The sequence below is a fragment of the Tripterygium wilfordii genome, chromosome 3, assembly GCF_013401445.1.
Source record: "Tripterygium wilfordii isolate XIE 37 chromosome 3, ASM1340144v1, whole genome shotgun sequence".
Lineage (NCBI taxonomy): Eukaryota > Viridiplantae > Streptophyta > Magnoliopsida > Celastrales > Celastraceae > Tripterygium > Tripterygium wilfordii.
Window position 1 is genome coordinate 9,403,411 of NC_052234.1, and position 24,165 is coordinate 9,427,575.

Sequence of the window (24,165 nt, forward strand, 5' to 3'; positions counted from 1 at the left end):
TTGCATTTGCTTAAATGATCGATGAACTTTGACTTTTGCTTGGGTCTGGTCATATGAGATTTGCCTTCCATGGAAAATGCTCTAATTTTCCGAGTAATGAATCATCAGAAAGTTATTATTTCTTGATATCATTACAATCTTGTCTACTTACGTGAACTATAATAAGGGTAACTTTGCAATCATCCTTTTAACCAATAAAAAGTGTGTATACAAATTGTATGAGTCAAATATATTTTTTAACATTTGTCATATGCGACACACCCAAGCCACTAGTTCAAGCGATAAAGATGGTGTGTATCAACCTAGTAATCAGGGTTTGAATCCCCCTCCCCATTTCAAAAACATTTGTCATATGCAAATTAATCAATACGTTTCAAAGCATGCTTTGCTCCACCTAGTCAATTCAAGGGAACAAATGAAATATAAAACCAACAGCCAAAAATATATATATGGAATTAAAAAACCAACAGTGAAACGAAAAAGGGCAAAAAAAAAAACTGAATATTATCTCCACAAGATGCCATCATATCACTAGCAAATCAATCTTTTTATATATTGCCAAAACTTAGGCAAAATAACTTATTAGTATTGAGTGTGTGTTTATTATATACATTGCAAAGCATGATTTTAACCTGAACAGATGGAGATGAGAAAGAGACGCGAGATTCTCTAACTTTTTGTATATGACTAGATGCTCTTACTGAATTTTCCTAGACAAAAAGAAAACAATGGCCAAGAAAACTAGCCATTACAGTGCACAAGTGTCAGACCACCACAGGCTTTCACAGAGATCAGAAAATCTAGGTTTACAGAATTTACATTGTCTGCAATAAATCACTATGCCAATGCTGCTACAATACACAGAGCATGAGTACTTGATGAGATATCAGGAACTTACTTTGTGCAAAGAGAGAATCCTCTGAGTGACCATTTTTAGCCAACCGGCCATACTTGAGCACCTCAGATCTCCCTCATAAGAAAGGAATCTGAAGTTAAGAATCCATGGACATCTAATCCTTCAGTGCTAGTTGGGGAAGAAACCTGTGGTTGCTCGTGTCTGTAGAACCATCAAAGTATTTTCCTATGCAGACTGTAACGTCACCTGCCCAGTGCCCGATGTCTGATACTCTGCACAAGCCTCTGGGGTGTCCTCTTCACTGGGTGGAACCAGCTGCCAAAAGAGTGGTAGATATGTGTCCCACTCCTTAAGAATGGCAGAGCCTTTGCTGCTCCCAGTTTTTTCCTTCAGCAAAAGGGGATTTAAATTATGTTGGAGAAATGGGATAGTGTAAGTTCTACCAACCGTCTTCCGGTTTTAGTAGGCATCGGAAATAAATTGAAAGGCTGGAGTTGAGAGTGAACATCATAACATATCACAAGTGAGATGAAATCCACAGAGGCGCAGACAGCAGGCAAAATGATAAAGTTGAAAACCATTCGGAATCACCTTTACAAGTCATTAATCACAATTGGAAGGCTTAGCATGCATGTGCATGAGTAGGTGCATGCTCATATAGTTGAATGGGTGAACTTACAACATGGGCTTCAATAAGGCTCTTTAGCTGCATCTGACCCACAGGAGCAGTCACTCTCTGGATCTTCACAATTTCCTTATTTACCTGTTCAAGGTTATGCAAGAAATGATTCAACTCTAAACCACCGCTTAGTTTGCAAATCAAATGATGTAGAAAAAAAAACTATCAGAATAGTTGATAAAATATGCTTCATCTATGATCGTAAATCTGCACATCATGAATTTTAAAGCAAAAGAATTCTACACTAAAACCATTCAAGAAACCGCAAAAATAATTCTACAAGAACACATATGGTATCATACAAAGCATCAACTCAATAGTAAATTGACAGATATATTAATTCTGCAAGACTGCGATAAAGAATAAAATAGAGAAGTCCTGCAGGAGTACAAACCTTGGGGATGAGAGTACCATCCTCGTCAAGCATGTATGCCAGCCCTCCAGTCATACCCGCTGCAACATTTCTGCCCACTCTGTCAGAAAAAAGTACAAAAAGGAAGTTAGGGCAAGGTGTTGGAGCTTTAACCATGAACATTCCATCAAATTTCTTGACCTAAATGAAACTCTACAGGTCGAGATAGTACTCACTTTCCAAGCACAATCACACAACCACCTGTCATGTACTCACAACAATGATCACCTGTGCCTTCAACTACAGCTTGAGCGAGTGAGTTTCTAACAGCAAACCGTTCCCCTGCTTTTCCTCTGACAAAAATTTGGCCACCTGTTGCCCCATACAAACAAGTATTTCCGACAATAGTTGCATCCTCGGGGCAAAAACCTGTGTTCTCCACAGGAGTCACAACCACCTCACCTCCAGCCATACCCTGAAATATTTAAATCCCTAATTTAGATGAAACTTGAAATTTGTTAGCTAGGCTAAAAATCAAAAGGTGTCAACAACATCAGCAAAACTAGTTTAGCTTAAGTTCAAGACTACTTTAATATTACTAAGCTGAGTTAGTTGAGCACTTCTGCTTGACTATTCAATGAGCGTTTTAACAAGGGTGTCACTCAGGGTAACCAAACATAAACTCAATTGAAGATTATAAATGCATAACTCCCAACGTCATACTCAAATAATTTTTTGATGTTGAATAAAAACATCCTAAAACAGTGAAAGCATAAATATCAGAAGAACACCTTTCCCACATAATCATTAGCCTCTCCTACAAGATGAATGTTCATTCCAGGTGTCAAGAAACATGCAAATGACTGGCCAGCACTCCCATTGAATCTGTACACATGAAGAGACTCTTTAGCTTGCATTTTGAACAAAAAGACATCAACCCACAAATTCTTAAATTAGTATTCTTCAGATAAATCCAAATCTTACATTATGTTGAGTTGCCCAGCGAAACCTGCATCGCCATATTTCTTCGCAATTACACCTGCTATGCGACCACAAACAGCACGGTCCACATTGTATATCTTTATGGTTTTCTCGACTACTTTTTCATTGTTAATAGCATCTATTACCTGTGCAGCCATATGAATATTTTTCATAATAATAACCACATGTACATATGCATGGAGAGACTTGCAAGTACTAACAGATCCTAATTCTACACATTTTTTGGAAGAAACAATAACTGCAAAGTGTCAAGAAAGAACAGACTATATTGCCCAGCAAGCCCTGCTTTCAACATCATTTTAAAAATAAAAAGAGTCTTTTACATGGCTTTTGTCTAGGTCTAAATATTGATAAACTATTACAATACTGTTTATTATTTCACAACATAAATAGATAGCGAGTCAAATGCTAAGAAATGAGTATGTTGGTATTCGATCTCCAGTAACACAAGCAAAGACAGGAAAAGAAACAAGGTTAATATAATTTCTACAAAGAGCAACTCTGGTCAAAGAAATCGGCAGTAGCATCTCATTCAAAAATAGGCGTGTTTTTCTACAAAGAGCAACTCTGGTCAAAGAAAAGCAAAAAATAATCAAAAATAATTTGGGCATATACATTGTTAACATATGCATGCTGTAGTGCAAAAAATTTGAGTATTTATGTAAAACAAGAGAGAGACCAAAAACACTTAGATGGAAGAAATAAGAATGATATCGACATTAACAGTTTCACGGTTGCCTTATTAAAGATTAAATGGCAAATAAGGATCCACTAGTGCCTTCCAAAATTTTATTACGTACTCAAGTAGCTTATCTGGAAATAGATGAGGTCCTTTGATGAAAACTAAAGAGCCTATGCAACCATTATCATAAACATCAAGAACATTGATAAGATACAGATGGAATTTTTATAGACATTAAATGCATTACCACAACCTCACATGTTTGCACTCTCATTTTTAGCATATCATACACAACATTAATTGGGAGTCAAAAGCATCAGCCTTTATCAGCAACTCAAAGCAAGTCATAAGAGGTATTGGATATTGTTACCTCTGGATCAGTGAGTAAAATTTCATCTAGAACAGGACCATTAGTATGAACATCTTGATTCCTAATTGTAGTACTACTCCATTTTGGCAGCCCAACACTCTGAAAAGAGAAGTAAAGTTCATACATATTAGAAAGAAAAAAATGCGAACTAATTTTATAACAGTTACATCTAAATGCATACAGAGAGAATATAACTGAGATCAAGATGTTGAGTTTTCACTAGTGATATATCCCTCGGCCTTAACAAATCTGTCCGTCCAATTATATCGTCCAACTTCTCATAACCCAATTGTGCCAGCATTCCTCTTACCTATACAACAAAACGACAAGCATAAACAAATATTACAACAGAGAGATGTGTCATAAATCATATGTTGATACGTAATATGCACCCGGTGCTCAAGAGAAAAAAATCCAGGTTTCAGCCAAGAGTCAAACAAGGGACAACGAAAATGAATGAGAAGTTCCAACAAATGATGAAAACACTGGAAAATGATTACCTCCTCAGCAACATATAGGAAGAAATTGACGAGATCACCAGGCACACCAGGAAATCGAGCACGTAGTTCCTCTCTCTAAAGAGAAATCAACGAAAAGTTAGATTACAGAGTCACAGAAAATCCCATCAATGAGAAACTGCAAAAAGAAATGATAACATAATCTGGATCTTAAGGCTCCCCACATACCTGACTAGCAACCCCAACTGGACAATTATTTGTGTGGCAAATGCGGGCCATAACACATCCAGTGGCAATCATAGCAACAGAACCAAATCCATACTCATCAGCACCCATTGCAGCAGCCATCATCACATCAACTCCACTTTTGAAGCCACCATCAACCCTAAGAATGACCCTTTCTCTGAGTCCATTTTCAATTAGCGTCTGTATAAATAATGGTTAAAAAACATTCAGTCAGAATCATGAGGAGCAACTTCCACCAATTATTTCATCGAGGAAATAAACAGACCTGATGTGTTTCTGTAAGTCCAAGTTCCCAAGGGCCGCCAGCGTGCTTGATAGAACTTACAGGGCTGGCTCCCGTTCCACCATCATGCCCAGATATCTGCAAATGAGAAATTTTAGTTACAACTTCTGACTGGTCCCTAGGAGTGTAGAAGAAAGTTGAATACATAATCTTTGAACTTACTTTTGCACATATCCAATTGATATGCAATACATTCTAAGACATACAAGATTGAAATGACACTTCAATTAAATTACTTTTCAATATAACCAACTGACACCTAATTGAAGACATTAGTAAAGAATATATAATATAACCCTGCATAACTAAACATAAATAATCACTGGTTTCTATGTTCCAATACAGCACAGTGAGAAAGTTGGATCCAAGGTTCCTGGAGACAATTTAAGAAAACTTAAGCATTTGAGGAAGTTGGTATCTACACAGTTACCACCAACCAGAGACTCATATTAGCTCAAATCAGCAACATAGTGCACATACCACAGTAAAACAGACAAAGAAAACTCAGAAACCTTGCTCTATGAAATCTTACTATCGGTGAGTCAGCCTATGGTTTGTTTGAGAGTTTAAAGCTATTTCAGAAGCTATCACTCACTAGCGGAAGATATTCAGTTTGCTGCAAACAGAGTATCCCAGGATCACAAGCAACTCAGCTTCCACTATCTTCAAGCAGCTGAATCGCCTGAGCAGGCTGAATTTAGTAAGCTGTGTCAATTGTTTTGGGGATTGCAATCTTATAGCCAACATCCCAATTGCACAATTGTTTTTATGTACTCTTTTCTCATTATCCAAGCTGTTCATCCTAACTGACTAAGGGCAGTAACTAGGAAATTCCATCTTTCCTCTTTGCCACCATCAGAGGGATAAACCAGGAAATTGTTTGAATTTTTCATTTTGTTCCCTTGTAGTACATTCAAAATGAAAGGGATAGAAAACAACAAGAAGCATATATATAGGTACATAAGCGAATCTTTCAAGCAATCTGAGATGCATAAAAACTTGTTTTCCCAAGAAAATGAGGGAGCGGGAAGGATACATGGGTGGCTACAAGATATTCAGTTGCAAAAATCTCGGTGCTCTATCATATATCTTCGATCACGTTTTTCAAGAGAAGCAGTGGCTACGCAGTTCCAAAGATGATACCAAATGGTGCCCAAAATTTTGGCTTGCTAGAAATCAATTCCATGCTCAATTTCTCTTAACCAACACTATAGGACAAGAATATCACTGAACTTTTTACCCAGCAGAAAACCATTACAACATTAAAGAGCTACTCAGCAAAATTATAAATTTAGAAAATCCATTGATTAATTTATCAACAAATGACCTGGAATACACGACATTAACGGATCTCAAAATAATAGATATAAATCAAGAAACATAAGATATCATATAATCATCAAAAATATAAGCAATCGTTCTGCTCAATACATGTAATCAACCAGATACCTGTATAATGTCTGCATTACCCTTTGATACCCCTGATGCAACTGTGCCAATTCCAGCTTCCGCCACAAGCTTTACAGACACCTTAGCTTTAGGGTTGACCTTTTTGTTTGGTAAACATCATGTTCATTCTTATTAGTATTCTAAAAATATATTGTATTTTAAAGAATATAATAAAGATCATTACGAATCTACAATCACCTGATGGAGGTCATAGATCAGCTGAGCGAGATCTTCAATAGAATAGATGTCATGGTGTGGAGGAGGAGATATGAGTGGGACTCCAGGTTTCGAATTTCTCAACCCTGCAATATATGCACTAACTTTTTTCCCAGGCAACTGTCCACCTTCTCCAGGCTTTGCCCCTTGTGCAATTTTAATTTCTAACTGATCGGCATTTGCCAAGAATGTTGGGGTGACACCAAAACGTCCTGAAGCAACCTGAAAGGGAATAGCATTTTCCCCTGCTGCTGGTCAGTTGTTATAAATGGAAAATTTCTTGCTTATGAAACTTAGAATGGCTTCAAAAGAGAGTAATCTCTCCCTTGAGATTGGAAAATTTTACACTTAACATATGAGCTAACATAATAATCTGCTATGTTCTATAAAATATACCAACAACATTATATTTCTTCCATGGTAAGCCCAACATCATTGTAGTTGATAACACAGAATACAAAATCCAAAGTCATAAACAGATAACACTTATTTTCAGCAAAATTTCAGTAATATTACCTGCTTGATAGCACTTGTAGCAGTATCACCATTTTGGAGACCCTTGAGATGTGGCAGTGTAGGCGAGTACCCATCAAAAACATCTGTAAGTGGGCTCCACCTAATAGGATCCTGCGTGAAATAAAAGAGGAAAAAATTTCGCCAAATATTTTGGTACATCAGGGGCATGCATCAAGATGATAATTTTAAAGCAATTAAGCATCACAAGCTAAAGACATAAAGAGTTATCATACCTCACCACCTTCTCCAGAATTAGACTTCCCACCTAATCTATTCATTGCAATGGCAATTGCTTCATGAGTCTCTCTTGATATGGCTCCAAGTGACATCCCGCCAGTGCAAAATCTTTCAGCAATAGCAGAAGCAGGTTCAACTTTTCCCACGGAAATAGAAGGGCGATCACTCTTAAACTCAAGAAGATCACGAAGAACCTACAGTTAAAATGATAACAATACAAATTATAACAAAGATTCAAAGAATCTACCACCAAAAAAAAAAGAACGGAAACCCAATTTTTTTTTATAAAATATTGCTTTCTTGCGGTTCTCTCAAACAAAATCCTTCACTCAAAAAAAGAATTAACATATTGCTTCTTAAATGATATCTGATTTAGTGTCAAAAAATATAAAATGGGGAAAAAGAAAACACCCACATTCATGGGACGGTTTGCCAGATGCTGCTGATAAATTGAAAATGCACTCTCACTCTTTTGGCGAACAGCTTTGTGGAGTAATTTTGACATCTCTGGGTTGTTTCCATGATATTCCCCTGTGAAAGAAAATATCAATGACATAAGAAAAAACGAAACTCTTCAGAAAACATCAATAGAGAAAAAATTTCAATTAAGAAGTCGGTGCAAGCTGCCAACCAGGACCAATAACTTGCGAATTACAATTCAACATTGCAGCATTTCAGTGAAACCTAAGAAGTCGCTGTCAATCATACGATTCAGACCAATAGACAGCAAGCCGATTCACTCAGTAGGGAGCAAGGACCAAAATCCCAAAGACATTATTTTCATCAGCTTTCATGAGTCAAAGAAGTGTCCATTAACAAGTCATACCTCCTGGTCTAAATTGTATAAACCCAAAATTTTCAAGCCTCTTAGCCGTATCCTCAGAGAAAGCCTTCACCCAAAAGGACAGTGTCTCCCGCGCCAGCTGCAACAGTAAGATTAGTACAACAATAATCAATGTCACAGAAGTATATCAGTACAAACCACCATGATACCAAAAGTTAAAATGCATCTCTTGCGCCAGCAGCAGAACAGTAAGATTTTACAAGAAAAAATCAATCGTCGCACGCGTACATCCATTCAAAACTATAAGGCCAATTTGAGGATTTTTGAAACCAAAGAAATTGATGAAACCACTAAGAGTGTAAATGATTGTGTGGTTATGCCTTTGAAACATTCAACCTTAAATCCCAAACAACATTATAGTTGCAAACTGGGTTCCCTATGGCATACAAAATGACTCAATCAGCTGGAAAGGAAGAATATCAAAACTCGAGGGTAAACCTTTGTGAGATCAAACAACAAGGATCTTTTAACCTAGTGGTAGCCCACTCTTTAGGACTTGAGCCACAGCAATGCTCAAGTTCCCCTCTCACGCAAATAATAATAACAACAATAATAATAAACATGACTTATCAAAATATAACCTTTGTGAGATCTTGAAGGAATTGACATTATAAGAGCTATTTCTCAAGACAACCTCTACAAAATTTTTTTGGAAAATTAACTATTACAATGCAGGAGCTTGTTGTATGTCAGTTTCTCACCTCATGGAGAGTTAAACCACCAATGTTTGATACACTTCCATAAAATGCAAGATCAACAACCTCCTTCCCTAAGCCATAAATCTCGAATATCTGTGCACCACAATAACTAAGAACAGGGAAGCAGTGAGATAATCGAACAACATGACATGCCAAAGAATTACATAAAAATGATTTCTAGAGAAAAATACAGAAATTCGAACTCAGAACTCATACCTTGAAAGCAACGAGATGCCCATCTTGGAGAGGATTTTGAGGAGGCCAGATTGAACAGCCTGAATTAGAGAAAAATATTAAGGTCATTTCATTTAACAATTGTTAAAAGACCATGACATAGCATGAGACAAAAAAAATCAAATCGGCCGGGTCTCAAGGGCAGAGTCCAGAGTCCGGAAATTATATTAGCCCCATAACTTTTTATGTCAGAAACTATAAACGATCAATGGACCGGGTAACACACTAAGTGATAGAGCAAACGGTAATTTAGATGTAATAAAGGTATTTTTAACTACCCATAAGGCCGCCTTATCTGCATGACATTTATGACATGATAATCTCACGCCTTATCTATGTTTTTAGCATCAGCAATAGTTATGGCTGTACAATGTGATATGGAAAAAACAGACTGAGTTCTAAAACTTCAGTGCCATCAAATCAAATAACAATACATTGTAGAACCCAAATCACTGGAAACAAATACAAGAGACGTGCTAGAATAGGTGACAAAATTGAACAACCCCTTAATCGGAAGTGCTACCACACGGTTTGCCAATAAAACATTAAATGTACTAAACAATAACAAAACACAATATGTAGACTGACTATTCTACACTTTTCCCTTGAAATATCTCAAAACATTTAGGATAGTTATCTCATTTTAAACTGGGATGAAAACATGGAATGCAACTAAGGCTGTTGTTTATTTTTAGGACCAGACCAATACTAGAGTTTCTAGTAATGAACAAAAATTCTTCAGGACAATCTATAAACCATGATTTTTTCTCTGACTTTTTTTATTCTTTTACAATATAAGACACCAAAAACCAAGATCCTAATTTTCTACCATGAAATCTCAGTTGACAAATTATGATCACCAAAACTAAGCATTGCTAGACTTTCAAAGCCACATGCAAAAACTTTTTAGATCAGGGATAACAACTCATGTTACAGTTACATCACGTAAAAAAAATAACTGAAACATCCATTGATGAAAGAATACGAAAGATACAGTTAGAATAAAAACATGCTGGTTGCAGATGTACTGACCTTGCAAAAGTTTTTCTGAGCCTGTTCAATTGTTACAGTTGGCATCTTTCCATTTCGCATCAGATTTACAGTTCTGTTGCTCAGACGCCACTGCCGGCATGTCTCCAGAGCCAAGTATGGACACACAGCACTAGAACACAATTTTAGATATCCAGAATTATGCAGTTAGATGGAGAAGAGGACACACAGCACTAGAACACAATGTTATTTGTCATGATTACATCAGAAAAATTAATCCAGTTCATTTTAGCATTGATATAAATAAAGAAGCATCATGGTAAAAGGGTATTTGATAACATGAGAAAAACAACCTTGCGCCATATCCAATCAAACAGGCAAACTGATGAGTGGTAAAGCACTGAGCAGTATCCACAATGATAGAAGCTGACATTCGCAAGCCATTTTGAATAAGATGCTGATGAACAGCACCGACAGCAAGAAGTATTGGAATGGCAGGCCTAGTTGGCTCCTGCATTGGAGGAAAGTAGCATTTAGGAATAAGCTCCAAATTACCTCAGTGGCCAAAAGGAACACGAAATGAGGAAAACAAGAAGCAAACTAAGCATAACTCAACCTGACTACACCTCGAAAGAAAAAAGTAATTTCAGCAACAGGCAAAAAGGGAATGCCCACATATCTCAATATACATGCACAAATGTGTGTGTGTGTGTGAGAGAGAGAGAGATAGAGAGACAACGGTAAGGAATCCTGCTCCAATTTGCAAACTAAAAGTATTAAATAAAGAGGCATATCCACAAGCACATTGTCCCTTACATTTATCACATACTTTCCACTGAAGTAACACCGGCATCAAACCTTTTCATGTTCCAAATAGCAAAGTAATTTGATTGGAACGTGTCACAATGTTTTAGCAAGGGCACTACAATCACAAACATACAACGCCAAACTATAGAGATTATGGAACTACATACTATGGAAACAATGGAAAATGCATAATAACTCAAAAATAACAGACTAAAGCTGAGAATACTTGTCGATGAACAATACACAGTAAATACACTGAAACAAAAATTTATATATTACACATCCACATATATGCTGAAGTTATCAAAAATTCAAAATACTAACAAACTAACAAAAGTTTAATGCCTTAAAATGAGTTGAAGAAATGAAAGCTCTAAGTGAAACTAGATAGAGAACAGAAAACATACTAGCTCATCAGAGCGATCAGACAGAACAAGCAGTTGGGAGCCGTTTCGAACCGCTTCATCAGCAGCTTCACAAAGTTTAATTAGTTCCTTCTCCAAAGAGCCCTCAACCCCTTTACATATATCAAAAAAGGTTGGTAAGACCTGTGGCTTAAGATACGAATCCCTCAACAAGGACTCAAGCTCGCCTTCATTCAGTACAGGACTGGGCAAAATAATCTGGTCACAACAACAACAAACTAAGCCTGTAACAACTAACAAAACATTCATTTTGAGAAACCTTTGAAATGCAACTGAATAAACGCAACAGTGAAGAAAAGATGACGCAAGCAAACCTGCGAAGCATTTTCAGGTCCAATCTCCAATATGTTTCTTCTCTTCCCAATATTTACCTCAAGAGACATAACTAATCCTTCTCTAAGAGGGTCAATAGCTGGATTTGTAACCTGCACATAAAAAAAAATTGTGAGTTAAAGTCTAATGTGACTTTGACATCAAAATAGATTGGCAAGAAATGGTTTTCATCCATTCCAAATTTAATGGATGATATAGCAAACAAACAATAAGTGCTGTAAACATCATTTGGAACAAAGAAACTACAGTGATACTAAAATTTTTTGGTAACATATCAGAATAAAATAAGGGAATTTGATTCAGACAAAGTTCAGGAGTTTTTCACCAAAGGGTTCGATATTGTGAAAACCCAAATTAAAAAATTTTAAAATAAAAAAAATAAAAATAAAAAATAAAAAAAAGTGAAGTGTCCGGACACCCAAACAAGTATCCGGACACCTCTAGCAGTTTTTGAGCAGATATGCAATCTGTCTCATTTTCTTCACAAAGTGTCCGGACACTTTATGAGCCGTCCGGACACTCGACGATAAATTTCGTTTTAAAACACATTTAGACAGTTCTGGGTTACTATTTCTCACACATTTGACAGAGAGAACGCCGAGAGAGAGAGAGAACTAGAGAGAAGAAGGATTTTGGTGTGAATCAAGGAGGAAGAAGCTTGACTTGAAGATTTTGGACTTTCTAAAGCTTGGTTTTCAAGATTTCTTCAAGATTGAGGTAAGATTTCCATGGATTTCAAGCTAGGGTTTATGGGTTTTGTGGGATTTCGTGAAATTAGAAGTTTTGGGGTAAAAGATTGTTGAGTAATCAAAGTTTATGTATATTAATGCTAGATTTGAGCTTGGATTGAAGTGTGGAGATAGGAGGAGAGGTGGTTGTCCTAGGGTTTGAAGATTTGGGCAAGGTGAGTAGTTTACCTTGAAATTTTGAGATAAATGTGAGTAGTTGGTTTGGAAAATAATAATTTTGGGATGTCAATTGAATTGCAAATGCGTGTATGGTTTAGGTTGATTGGGCTTGGAAGAGTTGTGGTGCTTGGCCAAAAAGAGGTAGGGATTTCCTTAACCCTCAATTTCGAACACTTTTGGCTACCCGAATTGTGGTTAATTTCATTCATTTCCACCTTTTTGTTCAAGGGGAAACAAACCTTGGATTGTGTGCTTTTGTGAACTCAAGTTGCTATGTTGTGTGTTTAATGTTGAATGCATTACCCATGGACACTCGGTCATCTATCGAGTAGTTGATACTCTTGTGCATATGTTTTAATGAAATTGCGCACAAATTGAATTTAGTTGCATAACAGTAATGTGTGACATTGCATTGGTTGCATGGTAGAAATGGAGGATTGGATTATGGTATGTACGTCAACGTGTACTAGTGGTTCCGGTTATTTGGCTCTAGTGACACGGTTGATGATACTCGTATGAGCATGCACTAGTGGTTCCGGTTAATTGGCTCTAGTGGCATGGCATGGAGTATGTGTGAGAGCATGTGCTAGTGGTTCCGGTTAATTGGCTCTAGCAACATGGCTCGGTTGGACGTACGGATTGCATTTTGTATGACGACATGGCATATTGTTGCATAGCTTTATTTTTTTTTTATAATATTCCGGCCTTATTACTTATTTTATACTCTTATTCGTTATCCCTACTGAGCCTCCTGCTCACCGTTTATTTTTTTCCCCCTCCTCAGGTGATATAGGTACTAGCGCTAGTGCTCCGACTACGGATCAGCAAGGAGGAGCGTGACGCGGATGGCCTAGACTTGTGGTGGTTTGTTGTTTTATTTTGTGTGGTGTTGGTTAGTCTTTGGCTTAATGATATATTAGGATATATACAAGTATGTAATGTGTGGGATAAATGAAGATTTTGGATGGTTAGGCTTGATGCCTTGGTATGTATGTGTGTATGATAATTTATGTTTGGGATGATATGGCCTGAGGCCTTGGATATTTAGTTGGTGGTATGGAAATTATTGGTTTAAATTGTTATATGTTGTGCAGGAGGCGTTCTCCGATATACGGGGAGGTGCTGCCGGATTTTTGTTTAAATTTGTGCTGGTATTATGGTATTTGAGTCTTGGTATTTTAGGTGGTGGCACGTGGGTGCACACACGTGTTGCCAATAAGTCACGTTCCTGGGACGGGGCGTGACAGATATACAATACAAATATGTTTGCTAGACAACCCTAACGTGACTCTACATGAGCAGGTTGACTATACAGAACACAAAACCTAGTGCCATTTCCTCTAGGAAAAACGACAAGAACGGAGGCCATTCTCTTAGCAGTGCTATTGCAGATAGTCCTTCAAATAGGCCTCCTTCGAGAAAGGATTTATGGAAGGCACAGAATCATCACTACTATCAAAGACAAAGCCCTTCCATACACAGGTGACATGAAAGCTGGACATGATCACATAAAAACAGTGACTGAATGGCACGGTCCTAATCTACTTTAACAAACAGTGAAATTCAAGTATGTCCTCAATACCGATGAGCTTGAGCAAAAAATAAGACAGCAAGAAAATATTAAGACCCTGGTACCAAGTCGTGCCAGCTCATAGTACCATATAACAGGGCAGGAATTAAGCAGGCATACTTCATAGATTCACCAAATCTACTTGGAAAAAGGGAAGAAAAAAGACAAAGAGTCATGGTCCCAAAGAAAGTTTAGTAAATTGCAGTTACGTGATTATTCTTTTGGGAATACCTAGTCACCACAGCTACAATACAGCCGCACCCAGTTCTAAAATCAAAGTCTAACCTGTGCAAATCGTTGCTTAAAGTAATCATATAGCATATGTGGCTTTTGAGACAATATAGCCAATGGAATATCATCTCCCATGCAAAATGTAGGCTCCTTCCCTTGTGCCGCCATATTCTCAATAACCATTTGGACATCCTCACTGGAGTACCCAAATGCCCTGAAACCCGGAGAGAAGAAAATAGTTATAAACATGACAACAACGAATACTACAATACATGTGCCTAAAAGTATGAACTTCGCCATCAGAATGTTATCTAATATAACTATATACTCATTTTCCTTAAAAAACATATATAGCTTGAAAACTAGCAATGATGGCACATTGGCACATGTTAGTTTAGTCCCCTCTGATTTCACCACATTCTAGTTTGCATACCAGAAAATTTTAAAACTAGTTCTGGCCTCAGAACAGTTTACTGAATTAATGGCATTGTATTAATTATCAAAAATGTTCCTCATGAAAGATTTTACATTTAGCTTTAGGGAAGCCAAAGAGCCAATTCATCACACTGGCTTTCTAAGCGGACTACATACGAGAACAAGCACCTGCAAGCCATACGCAGTGCAGAACCCAGGTTTTGGGCAGAAAAAGACAACTAAATGGTCCTTCACACATTGAGAAGTAAAAGACAAAATGCTATCAGGATTTGACTTTCAAAGAAGATATTCTCAGGAAGAGTAGATTGTTGTAATGCATGAAGTAGCTTTAAAAAGATGGTGACACGCAATTATTGAAGGCAGTCTTACTTAAAGAACAAACCACTATGCATTTGCCACCTGTCTCTCTTTTCCATGCGGCTATGCCTGATTAGAGTGGGAGAGCAGTAAATTTAAAGGGGACGTAATATTAGAAATTTCCAAACTACAAGCCGGATATTTCTGTTATAATTCAACGCCATTTCAGTATCTACAATAATATTACGCTTGGTGGTTGCACCCAAAAGAATCACCTGGAACATTTTGTTATTATTTTAAGAAGCACCAAGTGGTGTACATCATGGCCCAAAGGGAAAACATATACTTTGAAAACTGTGGGCGCCTGAAAAAATATTGATGAATTTACCACTACACTTACTGTTGCCGTCTTAAAGCCGCGTCATTATCCAATGTTGGCGCTGCGAGGAAGTTCACAGGCTTCAAGGCTCGCAGGTTCTCACTAATCCATTTTCCATATGGATTTGATAAAGCAACTCGCTTTTTAACCTCTGTATTCTCATAAACCTGCAAACTTCGATGTTTTTAAAATGTATGATTACAAAGCTTTAGATTCTTGCAGCTGGATGCAGCCTCAAACAAAGAAAGATGAACGGTGAAACATAAAATGTAGATCATGATATTTGAATGCCTCGCAAAACATAACAAATAAAAGACGTGATAAATCCCAAATCATTAATAGGCAAAGGGACAACAAATACTTGACAATGACTTTAAAAGATAACCTGCAAACTTGGATGTTTAAAATCTATAATTATAAATCCTTAGGTCCTTGCAGTTGGATGCAGCCTCAAACAAAGAAAGATCAAGATTAAAAAAGAAAATGAACATCATGAAATTTGAATACCTCGCAGAAATAGCAAATAAAAGACATGAGAAATCCCAAAACCATTAATAGGTGAAGCACAACAAATACTTGCCAATGACTTTAACAGGTAACCAACCAAAAACATTTAAGTGTATACAAACCTGACCACCAGGCAAATCAACAGTTATCATCATCCCTGGACCTAAACGACCTTTCATGGTAACTCTTGAATCATCCATTGGTAACACACCAACCTAGATAAGAATATGCAAGAAAAAATATATATATTAAGTAAAGTGATTCTAACTCAAAGTAGACTGCTACCACAAAACTGCACCAATAGCAAAACATGGACGATTTTTCAAAATCAACATTGTAAAACAAAATCGTTGACATTAGGAGGTTCAAAATCTGAGACATGTTAAATGGTTCCGGATGCATCTAGTCTATATTGTGAGATTCACCATTAAATTCAATTATCAACTGGATTTTCAAATTCAAATTTTAACAAATTCCACCTTTTCAGATTGGTGATCAGGGCACAAATATTTACTAATTTCACATTGTACGGAAAATAGAGTTCAAGTCTCAAAACTTTCCAACCTAGTACAACTGAAATCATCAACCTACAGTCATATGAAACAGAACAATATACAACAAAACAGTAATATGTGGGGGAGTTGAATGCTCTATCATAAGTCAAGCCCAACCACTAGATCAGTACTGTCCAAATTCGACTACTATGACAAGCACACACTTCAATAATGCTTGGGATTTGAAATCTCAACAAACAAACAGTCAAGGGTATTTAAAACATTAATAGCTCAAGGAACAATCTTTAATGGTGTTTTCAAAAAAAAAGTAATTTATTAAAAAGATCAGCAATGACTCAGCCAAGTATGGTTCACTTTAGGCTTGAAATATGGCGGCCAAAACAAATTCTTATTTTGGTTACTTGTGGTTCTCATTACTCCCAAGTCAAGCCCACCACTTGGCATGAAAATGGGCCAGGGCATGATCCGGTGAATCAAACCCCTAAGAAAGTAAGCACCTGTATTCTTATATTGGCTTATCAAAGAGGAAAAATAACCAAACACCTGGCTCCAAACCGAAGTCTACAGCAGAAGTGCCTAGAGATAGTGGTGATACGACCATCAACACTTCAATTACATTTCAGAATCCTAAACTACTTCCAGGTCATACAGAGACTTAAAACACACCTCGGATGCCACATAGACAACATTGTCCATAGTTCTCCAATACCTAGCAGGACGAAGTCCATTCCTATCAAGACAAGCACCAACCGTTTTCCCATCACTACATCATGGAAAATGGAAAGGAAAAAGTCAGAAACAGAAATGAAAGCAACAAGAAAACTCCAAAAGCAATGCAATCAAATAATACAATTGTTAGTGAAGGAGGACAGTTACTTTTGCAAATGAAAGAAGTGTGACGAGAAAATTCATGAAAATAAAGCCTCTCGCCGTTTGAGATAGCCTCTATGACTTCTAGTTAGAAAGAAAACTGTTTTTTTCTTCTTCTTTTTTACTGTTGGAGACTGTAGAACCTCTCCAATGCAGGGCCATATTGGCCCCACCCTACACAGTAAACCCCAGATACCAACAATCGAGAAACAACAAAAGGTTACTCAAGTTAATCTTCATCTAAGGTGAGAACATTTCAAACTCAGGACACTCCAAAATTATCTGACTAATGAATCAACTCCACCTTCCATTAACCATTGCTCATAAAAAAAAAAAGTATTAGGAACCTTATGCTTTGGCTCCTAGCCCATAACATTAATTTTCCATCAGGAAATTTGCATTTGGGCAAAATCAATGGTTTTCACCAAGTAACTCCAGTGAAACAAAGGCCAGACTGTCACCAACTTCTATAACTGAAAGACAAATTACAGGAATCAGAGAAGATTATTAGATGATTTTACCGTACCTATTTCTCCTTTAAAATAACACAATTTCCCCTGAAAGCGTTACCTGAATAAAAGTAAGGCAGGTCCATCCCAAGCTTCCATCTGACCCTTGTAATAGTCATAAAAATCTACTGCCTAGAAGAAAAAAAACTAATAAATGTAGTCCCTGCGTACCATATATGCCTCAATAAACTGATTGATCTAAAATTAGTATATGCACTGACATGAAAGTTATCTACAACTAATACTCAAATTAAACGCAAAGATTAAGTTAATTGATTCAAGTATAATGCATAACACGGGGAAAAAACAAAAGTAGAAAACAGCCAAAAACACAGAGAGAAGATCATATATCCTCATACTTAGCGGTAAATTATGGTTGCATCGGCTAACTTCAATTGTAAAAGATCACGATAATTTATAATCCCATCTCAATTTTGCAAGTAATACTATAGTCTTTTGCATGATAAAACATCAAAATTTCTTCTAAGGCGCATGCCCATATGCTTTAAATCCACCATGGGTCTTGAGGTGAAACCTAATAGAGGTGGCCATTCTACCAACAGGTGACGGGCATTTTGGTTAGGGTATGGCGGCCCATTTAGCTGGTGCATGTGGGAATGGTCCGAGCAGGGGAGCAGGATAGATACAGATATGGATGGGAGCTCTTCATGTCTCTTTACCAGTATTCTCCTTTCTTTGAAATGATTTTCATTATTCTCCCCCCCAAGCAGCCATTCAGAACTGCTTAATTGACAATTTGGGCATCACTAACACAGTTTTATTTGGTTTTAATGGATCAAAGGTATGATTATAGAAGCAGGATATTTGTCAAGCAACCTAGTAAAATCGTGATGGGCTTTATTAAGTCCACTTGGTGGACTTAATAAAGCTTTTCTAAGAAAATCGTGATGAGATTTTACAAATTCAAAATCACCTAGTGCACTTAATAAAGTTCTTCTGAATCATCAGTAAAGTACATTATCCTTCATTGTAGATGCAAAAGGAGTTTGGAAATATGCTTTAAACATTATTGGCATATCTAAGGTGGAAATCAGGTCAATGGAGAAGGAACTAAGCAGTTAAAGACTTTCAACCACGCAGGAAAGGAGTAGAACCAAAGTATTAAATCAATACCATCAGTACCGTCATTGGATGTTAAAGAGGAAGAGATTATGGGAGTTTCAATTGAAAGAAACTAATGTTGAGTGAGTTAAGAGATAGCTGGCATAGTGGGAAAGGCATTACTGATAAGAGTTATAAGATGTAATAGATATATTATCTTGTAGAAGGTAGTAATTGGACGGAACCTCCTCGGTGTTTTTCTTCCAACAAATTCTTTCAATCCTTAAACAAAAAGAAGCACTATAACAGTGATAAAAGGTCAAATTTGACATGCAGCATAATCAAATAAAAATATAGAATAGATGCGACTCAATTGTAGGTGTTGATTGTCATTATGAAGTACCTCAGGATATTTGATCATCAGAGTTGGATGATTCTTGTATGCTTCTGGGACAAGAATCATCAGAGCCTCCTCAGGTGTACGGCCACTTCTTATTAACAACTGAGGAAAACAAAAATGATAGAGAAGTCAAGCTGGAAACTGACATAAAGATACTTAAGAATATAACAGAAAGCATATGCATTTGAAATGCAAAATAAATAAGGGAAAAATAGGATCACCAAGACAAAACTTTATAGAAATTTTTCTTAGCTTTGAATCAAACAAATATGAAGCGCAAATGAATCTGATTAGTACATGGATTTCGTTCAACCATTTGGCCTAAGACCATAGTGGGACCCAATCTCCACTTAATGCAAGACAACTCTACATGATGTCATGAGTCAAATTGATATCAATGACGTAGTCGATATCACCTCAGGACATCACCAGCTAAATAACACAAAACTTTCTACGTTATATGTTATGCAAATGATTGCACATGGGGAGCACCCCCTTGGTGCCAGAATTAACATATACACTCATTTTTACTGTAATAAAAACACATTTTCAAGGAGAAGAGATTCGAAACATTTCAAGCATGATAAAGCTTTGCCTCCAAAACGATAATTAGTCTGCTCAAAGCACCCAATAGCCGAGGCAAAAGCCAGCTGGTCATAAGTGTTATTTGCATAACTGTAATTCCAAAATGAGCCCACGTGAGATTAGAAAGAAGGCACACTGAAGTACTAATCCTCCAGAAGTCATTTGAGGTTTTGTCATTTAATATTCTATTTTCAGATCACTTGTTAGTTGTTACAGATGTTCATCATTGAGAATTCTCATGAAAATTATGAAATAAATAACAAAATTCCAATTCCAGAGGTAAGAGCGTTCATACTTCTGCTGCACTATCAAGGTTTGCAGAATCTGATGCCTTTGGATTTCCATAAGGACGAATTTCATTTTCCCGACCGCGCCACACAGGGGACTTCAGCGAGGTTTCTCGAGATTGCATCCAGTTCAAGTTCCCCTGCATATGAATATAAAAGTCAAATTAAAAATATTTAAGAATGTATCACACATGCCTTTACAAAAATTCATCAAATCAATTGAAGTCATAACCTGTATTGTATTGATTTCCCCATTATGACCAAGAAATCTCATCGGTTGAGCAAGAGGCCATCTGGGACTAGTATTTGTGCTATACCTCCGATGGTAAATGGCAAAAGGGGACTTATAGAGATCACTTTGAAGGTCCGTATAAAAGAGCCCAAGAACTTCTGAGCGAAGCATTCCTTTATAAACAATTGTTTGACTGGACAAGGAACAGAAATAAAGCTCATTCCCCCAACTTTCTGAGTTTACAGCCCTTTCAATCAATTTTCGGCTGATGTACAATTCTCGTTCAATGTCATCAGCATTCTCTTCTTTAATTACTCTAACAAATACTTGTTGTATGTTGGGCATGGTTTCTTTTGCGTAGTAACCAACTATTGAAGTATTTACAGGGACGGGCCTCCATCCAAGCACCTCAAGCCCCTCTTGGCTAAAAGTATTTACAATAACTACAAGAGACAATTAAAAGTCGGTCAAATTACAAGTCACACCACAAGAAAGAGGAATTACCAGACATATAAGGGCATAGGTGCATGATTACACAGAAAAGGTTAATTGCCAGAAAAACCACACACAAACAAACAAATAAGATTTAATATGAATAATATGTTGTACTTTAAACCATAGAAAATCAAAGTAGACATCGTCTTTAGATTGTATGTAACTTACGATATAACTTAAATAAACGGAGTAACATTGCACACCATATACACCACCTAAAAAGATTCGAAGACCAGACAAATATGACATTGTAGAAACTTCTAGGCAGACTGACTTCTGCATTTAGCAGATTTAGATTGTGGGGATGAACTCTTTTCATCAGAAATTGCAGTATCCGTGGTCTAGGACCAGTGCCCACAGAGCATGCAAAAGGTACAATAATGAAGGGACTAAATAAATATAATCCAACAAAATAAAAGCATTCACATTTGAAAGGATCAGTTCTTTCACAGAGTGCAAAAGGGGCCAAGAAAAACAAAGAATGTCCTTCCCTCCTTTATAAAGATCAAAAATAGATCCACTAATGCAATTAAAATTTAACTTTATTACGTCTTCTTTATTGACCATACCCTTACTTAATCGTCATGGTCTGTATATAGTCTTCACTGTGGAATCTTTAATGAGGATACTTTTCTCTGGCGAGAGAACAGAAAACAAACCAAGGATTTTTATAAAAAAAAAAAAGCTAAATAATTATGGTGCCTTATAACCACTGTTAACCCATTTTGCAGCTTGATATAGAATTGTGTCCATGGCGTTGCACCCAGGTCATTTGGTTGATGCAGCCCACTGGGCTGGCTCATTTGCTGAACTATGACCCTTTACAGCTTAAAAAATGTTTTATTTTCTTCTGCTTCTCCCTGATATCTGCACCCACAGTTTCCCATCTCCAACCATGAGGATACTGATGAAACGCCAATACTTTCTTTTCTTTTTTTCCTGGGATGGAATGCCAAAGCAATTATTGCTTCTCTTCAAACTTCTTAAAAGCACACATTGAGGGTGGAAGAATATAGGGATAAACATATCCCTTAACAATTGAAATAAAATGCCTCTTAAGTTATTATATATAATCACACACAATTCTTGAATTTCCATTGATAACTTATGTGAAATGCTAGCAGAGACAAAATAAATATAGAAAGATGTGGTCAAAGGTTGTACATTCAAAACATCGAAAAAATACAAGTTGAAAGCCAACTTGATTCAAACCTCTTTAAATAATCACCTTTTTTGGCTTCATTCATGAGGTCTTCTTCCCTAGGAAGAAAAACCATTCCAACACCTGTATGGAGATTATCAAAGGAAGTAATCCCTTGCTTTTCAGCCCAACTGTCAAAGAGTTCCCATGGAATTGAGGTCATCACTCCTGAACCATCACCAGAATCATTATCTGCTCCACAGCCCCCACGATGTTCCATGCAGCCAAGAGCAGTAAGAGCATCCTCAACAATCTGATGTGATGCTTTGTTTTCCAAATTAGCAATGAATCCAACTCCACATGCTCCTCTTTCTGATATAATGTCATCCAAGTTTGCAACCTGCCAATCAGATCATCATAATAGGTAGAAGCAATAAAATCCAATATTTCATTGACATGCATAACTGAATGATAAAAGCCCAGATCACATTGGTCAGCTTTTCCCGATTATCTTAGTAACCCAAACCATATTTTAGTTTGGAACAACAAAACAGTACGTAAAAAGGCATTAACATTTTTCCCCTTTTTTTTCATCCTGAGTTCATGAACGAACATTCGGGAGCAAGCCCAAAGGAATCGTGAACAACCTTGGGTTCATAAACCAGCTCACAAACAAGCTCTTGAATGAGCAGCTCAAGCTCGTGAAAAAGTAATTGACCCCACCTTGAACAAAAATTCCATAGTTAAAATTATAACTAATGCCCAGCTTTAAGGTGCAACTGAAGGAATAGTTTTAAAAAGTCAAAAAAGTACCTTCTTAAATAGCCGGAGACAAGAAACCAAAAGCAAAAGATCTATTACACTTGTCTGATTCAACGACCTCAGGTTAAATGAGATTTATGGCCAAACCACACCAACCATACTTACAGCAACGTTGATCAGAAACAAACGCTGATATACGGTGAAAGAAACTAAGAAAGTACGTTACAAAAAAAAAACACACACACTGAGGGCGTGTTTGGTTCTCGTTCATTAGTTTTCATAAACCGGCATTCAAATTTAGCCTAACCACGTGAGAAAAGGACCGTTTCGAGAGAATCTCAAGTCTCTTTCCTATCAAAAACAGAACGTTCACAAAGGCATTATTTCAGCGACAAAAACCAAACACGTCCTTCACTTCAGAATCCAACTCCAATTACTTCTAAAAATTTTAACAAAACAAAAGCCACACCTGAGGCTTCAAATCGGATTGAGTAGCGACACCATTACTGATGCGCTCAAGATCAAGAACCGCGTTGACTGACAACGAGTCCTTCTGTTTCCTCACCAGGAACAGCGAGAAGCTCCTTCGTGTAACCGAGGAAACACCGATTCTCCTCCTCGTCCGCTTCGATTTACAATACAGTCCAACGAAATCAACAAACAACGCGTTCTTACGAGATGCAAGAACCGAGCTCGGTCTCGTAGCGGATGAGGAGGTGGAGGAGGCGCCATTGAGAAGCTGAGGAACAGATGACAGTGATTGCAACGCCATAAGAGAGAAAGCAAGGGAGAGAGGGAGAGAGGGATCGTGTGGAGACTGAAGGGAGAGAGGGAATGTGGATATATTGGAGATAAAGGGAAGAGAGGACCGGAACCACCAGCCTCACTCTGGGGCGTCTACTTCTCTCTGTTTCGTTTCCTTTTCTTTTGATGTATGTGTTTCCTAATTCCTAGTTTCCTACCATCGCTGGGATTTTAAGATTTTTCAGGAAGTCTCAATTCCGTGTGTCGCTATACAGTTCGACCATAATGCATCCACTCCTTTTATTACCGTTAGATTAGCGTGTCTTCTGATTCAAGGCGGTGAAATCCTCCTTTTTTTCTCTTATAAATACGGGAGATTAGCTGCCAAATCTGAACTTCCTTATTTTGAGAAAGATAAATTTTAGATGAGGATTATTTGTAACCCTTTATTAAATATATTATATTTTAATATATTTTAAAATGATTAATAGGACGTATTTAATAAAAAATATGGTGTAAATAATGTTCATCTAAATTTTATTTCAACACCATTAAAATA

At 37.1% G+C, this 24,165-nt stretch overlaps 1 protein-coding gene and 1 long non-coding RNA gene across 6 annotated transcripts; one reads left to right on the top strand and one right to left on the bottom strand.

Moving 5' to 3' along the window:
- Positions 1–526: 526 nt before the first annotated feature.
- Positions 527–23,863, bottom strand: LOC119992974 (ferredoxin-dependent glutamate synthase, chloroplastic-like). Of its 5 annotated transcripts, XM_038839831.1 has the most exons (33): positions 23,332–23,634; positions 22,188–22,500; positions 20,465–20,907; positions 20,241–20,372; positions 19,364–19,462; positions 17,960–18,030; positions 17,186–17,282; positions 16,127–16,219; positions 15,519–15,664; positions 14,441–14,600; positions 11,659–11,769; positions 11,327–11,542; positions 10,466–10,623; positions 10,155–10,284; positions 9,105–9,163; positions 8,892–8,997; positions 8,173–8,269; positions 7,762–7,877; positions 7,343–7,540; positions 7,110–7,220; positions 6,576–6,815; positions 6,378–6,476; positions 4,911–5,006; positions 4,628–4,825; positions 4,442–4,516; positions 4,123–4,251; positions 3,942–4,040; positions 2,872–3,014; positions 2,679–2,772; positions 2,124–2,362; positions 1,930–2,008; positions 1,536–1,619; positions 527–1,243 (listed from the first exon to the last, which is right to left on the bottom strand). In XM_038839831.1, exons 1-33 carry the CDS (start codon positions 23,632–23,634, stop codon positions 1,082–1,084), a joined length of 4,896 nt encoding a protein of 1,631 aa, XP_038695759.1. In that variant the 3' UTR covers positions 527–1,081. The 5 variants fall into 5 exon arrangements, 3 of the variants coding, with proteins under 3 accessions (XP_038695759.1, XP_038695768.1, XP_038695775.1); XM_038839840.1 differs by lacking the exon at positions 23,332–23,634 and having other exon boundaries at positions 1,082–1,243; positions 20,465–20,909; positions 22,189–22,354; XR_005466471.1 differs by lacking the exons at positions 527–1,243; positions 1,536–1,619; positions 1,930–2,008; positions 2,124–2,362; positions 2,679–2,772 and having other exon boundaries at positions 2,878–3,014; positions 4,137–4,251; positions 23,332–23,862.
- LOC119992997 lies at positions 12,317–13,516 on the top strand. Its single transcript, XR_005466477.1, has 4 exons — positions 12,317–12,394; positions 12,511–12,581; positions 12,684–12,726; positions 13,370–13,516. It is a non-coding gene; the product is annotated as an uncharacterized LOC119992997 (long non-coding RNA).
- Positions 23,864–24,165: the final 302 nt, after the last annotated feature.

Coding starts and splice junctions, on each gene's coding strand:
- LOC119992974 (XM_038839831.1), bottom strand. CDS start 23,634: ATGGCGTTGCAATCACTGTCATCTGTTCCTCAGCTTCTCAATGGCGCC. Junction 4,826..4,910: donor GACTTACAGAAACACATCAG/GTCTGTTTATTT, acceptor TTATTTATACAG/ACGCTAATTGAAAATGGACT. Junction 2,773..2,871: donor GCTGGGCAACTCAACATAAT/GTAAGATTTGGA, acceptor TCATGTGTACAG/ATTCAATGGGAGTGCTGGCC.